We start from the raw sequence: 9012 nt of genomic DNA, 5'->3' as shown, positions 1-9012 counted from the left end.
CCCCACCTCTGCCCTGACCCCCACCCTCTGCCCACCCCACCTGCTCCACACCCCACAAGCAAAGGTCTTCACCCCCACATCTACAGCTTGAGGCCTTCACAGACCTGACCTTGACATACTTGGCCTTCACAGACCCTGGGGACACCCACACCCCTCTGTCACACCCCCACATCTCCCCACACAAATCCTCACACGGGGGGGGGTGCTCCTGGGGCTGAAGTAGGTGCAGGCACCAGCTCAGCAGGACCTTCAGAGGTGCTCCCAGAGCACCTGGACTCACCAAAGGGCCTCTCCAGGGGTGGGAACTCACCGTTGCACTTCAGCCCATCTCCCAGCCAGCCCGTCCGACACTTGCACTTGAAGCTGCCGGGCACGTTGATGCAGGAGGCGTGCATGTCACAGTTGTGAGCCCCCAGCTCACACTCATCAATGTCTGCAAGAGGGAAGGGGGACACCAGAGCTGACACACACACCTCAGCTCCTCCAGGAGGCAGCCAAGGCTGGACACCAATGAGCCTGAACCCCAGGGGGGTGGGACCAAGGAGCTCTGGGGTAACGCCTGCCTGGAGTGACACCCCAGAGCTGAGGAGTCATCAGGGTTGGAAGGGACCTCTGGATATCATCCAGTCCAACCCCCTGCCAGAGCAGGTTCCCCTAGAGCAGATCCCACAGGAACACACACAGCTGGGCTTGGAATTTCTCCAGGGATGGAGACTCCCCAGCCTCCCTGGGCAGCCTGTCCCAGGGCTCTGGGACCCTCAGAGTCAAGAGGTTATTTTCTTATATTTAACTTGACCCTCCTGTGCTCCAGTTTGTGCCCACGAGCCCCTGTCCTGACCTGTGCTCAGCTCTAGAAGATGAAGACAAAAATGGAAGGGCAGGTGCCTGGCTTGGCTATCAACCAGGGAAGTGCTCATTGAAGAAGGGTCTCCAGCACAACCCCCACCCGGGCCATCCACAGCATCTCCCACTGCAGGAACAGTGTTCCCTCCACAGCAGCTCCAGGAGGTGTTTGTGGAGCCTCCCAACAGCAGCCCCAGCTCCAGACCTGCTGAGTTCCCACCTGTGCAGCCTGTGGTTCCCTTCTTGACAAAGTACCCCAGCTGGCAGTGGCAGATGAAGGAGCCCTTCGTGTTCTCACACTCCCCGTGCAGGCAGATGTTGGGGTTGAGATCACATTCATTCACATCTGCAGGAGAAAAAGGACTTGCTGGGGACACCACCACAACCATCCCCTGACTCTGGGCCAACCTTCCTCCCTCCACCAGCTCTGGCAGGTCCCCAGGGTGGACTTGTCCTCACCAATACAGGTCTTCATGTCCAGGGATGCCATGAAGCCATCGAAGCAGAGGCAGCGGTACTCGCCGGGGATGTTGGTGCACTGCCCCCCATCACAGATGTCTGGGTTGTCCTCACATTCATCAATGTCTACAGAGAGAGGAGACCATGGTCAAAGGGAAGATGTTAGAGCCACTCAATGGGAACTGTGGGAGCAGGAGGGAGGCCCAGGAGGGGCTTTGCTCCAAACTGTGTAGTTGCAGGAGGCTGGAGCCTGTAAGGAGGGGCTGGGTTGAATAACAGAGTCATGGAAGGTGTGGGGTTGGAAAGGACCTTTCAAGGTCACCTACTCCAACCCCCCCTGCAGTGCACAGGGACCTTTTTAACAAGATCAGGTTGCTCAGAGGCCTGTCAAGCCTGACCTTAAACACCTTCAGGGATGGGGCCTCCACCACGTCTGTGGGCAACCAGTTCCAGTGTTTCACCACCCTCATGGTAAAGAACTTCTTCCTAATGTCTCACCTAAACCTCCCCTGCTCTAGTTTTCATCCATCCCCCCTTGTCCTCTCCCTCCCTGCCCTTGTCCCAAGCCCCTCCCCAGCTTTCCTGGAGCCCCTTCAGGCACTGGAAGCTGCTCTAAGGTCTCCCTGGAGCCTTCTCTTCTCCAGGCTGAACACCCCAACTCTCCCAGCCTGGCTGCAGAGCAGAGCTGCTCCAGCCCTTGGATCATCTCTGTGGCCTCCTCTGGATTTGTTCCAACAGGTCCATGTCCCTCTTGTGTTGAGGGCTCAGGAGCTGGACATGACACTTGAGCAGAGCAGAGCAAAACCAGGGAAATCACCACTCTGCAAGTGACTTAAACACGAGACCCTTCCCCAACCTGAAGCCAAGAGTGTGGTTGGTTGGCAGTGGACCCCAGAGGTCCCTGGGGGAGCACCCTGAGCCTCCTGCTCACCTGCACAGGACCTCTTGTCTGGCATCAGGGCGTAGCCCTCACTGCAGCTGCACTCGTAGCTGCCCTCCGAGTTGGAGCAGTGGGTGTCGCAGCCCCCGTTGGTGATGGTGCACTCATCAATGTCTGGGGAGAAAGGGAGGGCAGAGCTGCTCAGCCCCAGTGCCAGCAGCAAAGTCTGGGCTGGGAGAGGTGCTGAAGAAGAAAGAAAAGCTCCTCCAAGCCAGCAGAAAGCACCTCTTGCCTTCTCTGCCAACCTTCACAGCTGGTGGGAGCCCCTCACCAGCAGCGCCAAGGTCCCCCCTTGCTTTGCCCTCACACAGCTCAGGAACATCACAAGAAGGAGGAGGCCAGGAGGGTTCTTGGATGGGTCTTGGCACAGCTTTTTGGCCAAGGGGAGGACTCACCCACACAGCCCTGCCTGTCCAGGGTGGCCTGGAAGCCCGAGTCACAGGAGCACTGGTAGGTCCCGATGACGTTGACGCAGCGTCCGTTGCGACACAGGTTGTCACTGAGGGAGCACTCGTTGATGTCTGCAGTGGGAGGAAGGGTCTGAGCAGCCAGCCATGCTGAGGCCACCATCAGCACCACTGGTGCCCACCCCTGGGTACCCCCCACCTACTCCTGTCTCCAGGTTTGTCACTGTCCCACTGGTCAGTCTTCAGTGAAGAGCAGGTAGAACAACAGACATTGTAAGTACAATGAAACCCTGGGAGTGACTTTGGTCCCTCCTGGATGAGTGTGTTCTACCCCCTGGATGAGTGTGTTCTACCCCCTGGAAGAGTGTGTTCTACCCCCTGGAAAAGTGTGTTCTACCCCCTGGAAGAGTGTGTTCTACCCCCTCGGAGAGAGTGTTCTACCCCCTGGAAGAGTGTGTTCTACCCACTGGATGAGTGTGTTCTACCCCCTGGGAGAGTGTGTTCTACCCACTGGATGAGTGTGTTCTACCCCCTGGGAGAGTGTGTTCTACCCCCTGGGAGAGTGTGTTCTACCCACTGGATGAGTGTGTTCTACCCCCTGGGAGAGTGTGTTTTACCCCCTGGAAGAGTGTGTTCTACCCACACGTGGGATTGGAAGGAGAGATCCACATGCCCAGCATGAGATCCAAGTCTCATCACCCTCAAACAGGCTCTGGTAATGACATGGCTTTCCATCATCTCACCTATGCAGGTGTTCCCTTCAGAAGTCAGCTCATGTCCAGGGGGGCAGATGCACTCAAAGCTGCCATCTGTGTTCATGCAGATCCCACCACGACACAGCAGAGGGTCCCGTTCACACTCATTGATATCTGCAGAGAACCACAGGGAAGCTGGTAGGTTGTCCCCTTCAGCTGGGTTTTCCAGCTACTGGAGTGGTGGTGGCACCACGGATCACAGTCCCACCTCCAGAGATCCCTCCCAAAACAGAAGGATGTCACAAAATGAACGTGGCAGTGGCTTGGCAGGGTCTGGTGGGTTTCTGGTTGAAGTTCCCACTTGGGGAACAGCAGGAGGAAAGAGTTTATGAGCTTTGTGCAGATCATCTAGACTGGAAAAATAACTCCCAGCTCCCATCCCACCTATTGTCCACCAGCTTTCACTTCACTTGAATAAAACACTCTGTTGGGATGTTCAGCTTATCTACAGCTAAGGAGGACTGGAGGCCATCTGACCATGGAGGGATAGTCCCCAAGGATCTGCTCCTCCAGTTCTCTGGGGTGGGACATGGTTCCCAATGCCCTGCAGGATCAGTGCTGATGGTGTCTGCTGCCAGGGGCTGGCAAGAATTCCTCCCTCATGGGGTTGAAACCAGATTCTTGGGTGGGAAGAAGTTAATCCTTGCCCACAGGCAATGCCAGTGTCACACCAGGCTCTGGGCTGGAATGACTCAACCCCCTGTCACCTAGAAACAGAGATAAGGCGGAATTGTGCAGCTGAGCATGAGGAGAGCAATGAAACACAACATCCTTATCTAAAGGTATCATGGAATCCTAAAAGGGTTTGGATGTGAAGGAACCTTCAAGATCATCTGGATCCAACCCCCTGCATGGGCAGGGACACCTCCCACCAGCCCAGGCTGCTCCAAGCCCCATCCAACCTGCCCTTCAACACTGCCAGGGATGGGGCAGCCACAGCTTCCCTGGGCAACCTGGGCCAGGCTCTCACCACCCTCACACTCCACAATTCCCTCCTCATGTCTCACCTCAATCTCCCTCTCCCACTTTTCATCCATCCCCCCTTGTCCTCTCCCTCCTGCCCTTGTCCCACATCCCCCCACTTATTCAGAAACCTCACGACTGGAAGAAATCATCAGGCCATTGGTGGGGACAGTGACCTTCCCAGTGACCCAGAACTGGAGGAGGAAGATGCTCATGGGGAGCTTGGTAACCCACACTACAAATTGTCCAGCAAAGACAAAACCAGAGCAGTGGCTGGGAGATGAAAATAAAGAAACCAGAGGATCAAATATGAAAAAATCACTAAGTGCTCTTGAATCATGTCACAGACTGATGTGGTTTGGAAGCCCAAGCCAAGAAGAAAGAGCAGAACATTCAGACTAGGTCAGTCAGACAAGTTAGTCTGGCTAGACAGAGGAGAAGAGGAACGTGGTATGCCAGGAATGAGAGGACAGCAACAGTCTGGCTGCCTTGTTGGAAACAAAGTGAGGTACTGAGGTCATTCATGGGAGTTTTTTTTTAAGCTCTAAACAAGAATGAGTCAATTGAAACCAGATGAGAACTTGACAGAAAAAAAAATCAGCAGTGGCCAGATGGGAGGAGCTGTAAAGAATTCACTGAGGATAAAGGATGTGGAAGTGGGCAGGTGCAAAGGAGCCCTGGTCATTGTAACTGGAAACAGAGTGAGGTGGAAGGGGTTAGCTGGTCCACCAGAACTTCTCAGGAAGGATTTGGTCTGTGCAGGTGTCTGGGGAGCTGGATGGGAGCCTGATGATTGGGTGAAGCTGGTAGGAAATTGGTGCAGATCCCAAGGAAGGTGCAGCAACAGCCAGAGGTGCTTAGAGATCACAGGTTGAGAGTCTCTGTGGAAAAGGTTCAGGGGAAAGGAGCCAAGTGGATCCATCAGCAAGATGAAGAGCTGGAAGAGACACAAGCTGGTGAACCTCCTGCTGAGCAAGGTGCATCTCCATGATCTCATGCCAGGGGAGGGACTGGATTTAATGGCATTAAAGCCCATTGGGATGGGCAATGACAGCAGGAGACCAAGCAGTGCTAGGAAGACCAAAGTTCATGGTGTCTCCTAATATAGGAGTGGAAATAACAGGTCCAAGTGATCTCAGCAGTGATCTCTTGATGATAAAACTGACAGCAACTCACAAGGATGATCTATTATCTAGAAAAGGCACCAAGCATCATGGAACTGGATTAAAATGACTGATGTGGTGTGTGAGACACCACTGAACCAAGTTAAGAAGACAACTGTGGTGGCATGGACTGGGTGGCCCACAAAGAGAGCTACAAGCTGAGGAACATGCTGCAATGGTGTTTGAAAAGCTCTGGTTGAATGTCAGGGTTGAAGAGATGACCTTCATCATACCTGGAGATGGGTGGGTATGTCAAGAATTGGTGGCAGAAGAAAGAACAGATGGTAACACAAGGCTGAAAAGGAGTAGAGGGAGATGAGAATCACACCAAGGACACAGCCAAGTGTGTGTAAGACTTGGAGCTCCCAGTCCTGCTGCTGGGCTGGCAGAGCTCCCCTGTCTCCTTGCCAACCCCCAGGATCAAGGTTGCCATCTCCTTCTGCAGCAGGAATTTTGGATCATGTCCCAGCTCCAGGGCAATTGCTCAGGCTCCAGCTGCTGGTGTCTGAAACAAGGTGGAAGGTTCAGTGGCCAAGGTTGGGTGCAAGGGAAAGTCCCAGTGAAGGAAAAGTACAAGAACCAACGTTGCACAACATGAAGAAGGAAATAAAAGGCCTTATGGAACAAAAAGGAAAGGCAACAAAGGCAACATGGCCCTAGGATTGCAGGGAAATGCCTTTGGGCTGCAGGAAGCAGCAAAGGGATGGGAAAGGACTTGAGAAAGCTGGTGGGTGGCCCCCAGTGTGGGCTCCCCTGTGGGCTAATGGTGGCCAGGAGGTGGTAGGGCACGACCAACCATGTCCCATGGGTGTGGTGGCAGAAAGGACCCAGGATGCTGCCCTGCTCTGGCAGCCAGAGTCTTCCCTGGTGCTGGCCTGGGTTGCCAGTCTCCTTCCCCAGCTCTTGGGGCACCACCAGGCCAGGTGCTCTGGCCTCTGCTCCAGGAGGTCCTCATAAATGGAGGTGTCTGAGGGAAAGCTGCCAGGTTGGGCTTCAGGTCTGGCAACATCTCAGGGTCTGGTGCAGAGCCCTGGGGCTCCCAGGGACACCTGGCACTGAGGGGCTGTTGGTGCCCACAACACAAACCATCCACACCTTCTCTGGAGGGGTCTGGGGCTCCAGCCAAGCCTTGCTGGGGATGTGGCCTCTCCTTTTAGGTCCTGTGTCTCATGAAGCCCTGACTTCACTTTGCACACAGAATCCTAGAACCACTCAGGTTGGAAAAGCCCCTTGGGATCACCCAGTCCAACCATCATCCCTACTCTACCAAGTTCTCCCTTAAACCATCTCCACCAACACCACATCCAAACCACCCTTCAACACATCCAAGGATGGTGACTCCCCCCCCTCCCTGGGCAGCCTGTTCCAGTCTCTGACCACTCTTGCTGTGAAACAACTGTTCCTAATGTCCAGTCTGACCCTACCTACCTGCCATGCTTTGCTGTCCTCCAGGGCTCCATCTGTGGTGCTGCCACCTACACCCAGAACATTCTTCTCTCTAAAGGTGCTGCCCTTCAGCCCTTTGCAACCAAAGCAAGGCAGAAGACCCTCTGCCCTGGGGGAGATCTGAGCCTCCCAGGTCTCTCTGCACTTTAGAGCCTCCCATAACTTCCCTGGAAGGCAAGGAAGAGCTTTTCCCTTGCCCCAGAGAAGAGTCAGCCAGACATCCAGACGCCCAGCAAGCAGCTTGGCACCCAACATCTGGCCCCAGCTACTTCCTTCCCTGCTGCAGAAGAGGGAGGGGTGCTGCCCTGCCCAAGGAGGTGCCCTCACCCATGCAGTTCTTCATCATCATGAAGCCGCTCTCGTAGCCCTCGAAACACTCGCACTCGAAGCTGCCCGGGGTGTTGACGCACGTGCCGTGGCCGCACAGGTCCGGGGAGATGCGGCACTCGTCGATGTCTGCGGGGAGGAAGAGCAGGGGGTGGAGGCAGGGCAGGCTGCAGCACCACCCCAGCTGCTGGAAGGACTGGGAGGTGTGAGCCAGCAGCCCAGGAACTGCTCGTCCTGAAGGGAGAGGCAGCAGCTGAGCTGGTGCCGGATGCTTCGTCCCACGAGCAGGAGGAGCTTTCTGCTCGTGGTCCTGCCCTGGGCTTCTCAGCATGTCCCCAGGAAAACTGGCACATCTCCTCTGGGCAGCACCATCACTGCCCTGGGCTTCTCAGCAGGTCCCCAGGACAACTGCCATGTCTCCTCTGGGCAGCACCATCACTGCCCTGGGCTTCTCAGCACGTCCCCAGGACAACTGCCATGTCTCCTCTGGGCAGCACCATCACGCCGAGCAGCCCAGGGGCAGGGGAGAGGCAGCAGGATGGGCAGGAGTGGCCTGAAGAGGGGCTGCTCTTCCCTTACCTGTGCAGTTCCTCTCCTCAGCATCCAAAGCAAAGCCATTGCCACAGATACACCTGAAGCTGCCGATGGTGTTTCGACAGGTTCCGTGAGTGCAGAGGCCAGAGAAGACCTTACACTCATTCACATCTGTGGGGGGAAGGCAGCAGAGCAGCCTCTCAGGGAGGGGAGCCCCGCAGGGAACCCAGCAGGTTCCTGAGCACCTCCCCTCTTCCCTCTCACCTTTGTAGAAGGGCCTTCCAGAAAGCACCATCCTTCACCCTCCTGTTCATCCCCCCAGCCCTTCCTTCATCCCTCATCCCCATTTCCAACACTCTCAACCCTTCCTTCTTCCCTCACCCCTTTCTCCATTCCCCCAGCCCTTCCTTCAAGGGCCTTCCAGAAAGCACCATCCTTCACCCTCCTGTTCATCCCCCCAGCCCTTCCTTCATCCCTCATCCCCATTTCCAACACTCTCAACCCTTCCTTCTTCCCTCACCCCTTTCTCCATCCCCCCAGCCCTTCCTTCATCCCTCATCCCCCATTTCCATCACTCTCAACCCTTCCTTCTTCCCTCACCCCTCTCTCCATTGTCTTTATCCCCTGCCCCTCATCCCCATCACCCCTAACCCTTCCTCCACGTGTTCCCGAGCAACCTCCCCTCTTCCCTCTCACCTTTGTAGAAAGGCCTTCCAGAAAGCACGTCCCCTCTGTTGGCAAAGCCAGGTCCCCTGGGGCAGATGGCCTTGTACTCCGTGGAGCCCACGCGGGGACACTCCTCGCAGTCGCTGCCCCAGGCGGAGCCCACGGAGCAGCAGCACATGTCGAGCCGGTACTTGCCGGGCAGGGGCTCCGTGCACTCGTCCTCGTCCCACCTCATGTAGCACTGCTCCACACGCACGTCTGGGGGGCACAGCACAGCTCAGCCCCTGCCTGCAGCACCCACCCTCTGCTGAAACCACCCACAGCACCTCCCGGGATCACGGACTCGAGTCCATGTGGGGACAGGGATCTCTCGAGGTCACCCACGCCAGCTCTCCCCTGCAGCGCAGAGATGTTTGGGGGAGGAGGACCCTGATGCCCAACCCTGTGTTCACTCTTCTGATTTCCCAATCTCTCCGGTTTTGGAGAATTTGTTTTCTGGATGTCATTCC

The 9012-nt window shown here is 56.0% G+C and overlaps 1 protein-coding gene across 1 annotated transcript in view; it reads right to left on the bottom strand.

Moving 5' to 3' along the window:
- Nucleotides 1-9012, bottom strand: part of FBN3 (fibrillin 3) — an 89535-nt gene that overhangs the window by 24122 nt on the left and 56401 nt on the right. The window contains 9 exon segments of the mRNA XM_010004494.1: nucleotides 311-433; nucleotides 1064-1189; nucleotides 1303-1428; nucleotides 2234-2356; nucleotides 2638-2763; nucleotides 3393-3518; nucleotides 7304-7432; nucleotides 7883-8008; nucleotides 8534-8761. Coding sequence (XP_010002796.1) covers nucleotides 311-433; nucleotides 1064-1189; nucleotides 1303-1428; nucleotides 2234-2356; nucleotides 2638-2763; nucleotides 3393-3518; nucleotides 7304-7432; nucleotides 7883-8008; nucleotides 8534-8761 — 1233 coding nt within the window.

Source organism: Chaetura pelagica, unplaced genomic scaffold (genome assembly GCF_000747805.2).
Source record: "Chaetura pelagica isolate M959 unplaced genomic scaffold, ChaPel_1.0 scaffold439, whole genome shotgun sequence".
NCBI classification, from domain to species: Eukaryota; Metazoa; Chordata; class Aves; order Apodiformes; family Apodidae; genus Chaetura; species Chaetura pelagica.
The sequence above is the reverse complement of the archived record's forward strand: the minus strand, read 5'-3'. Positions and strand labels throughout refer to the sequence as shown.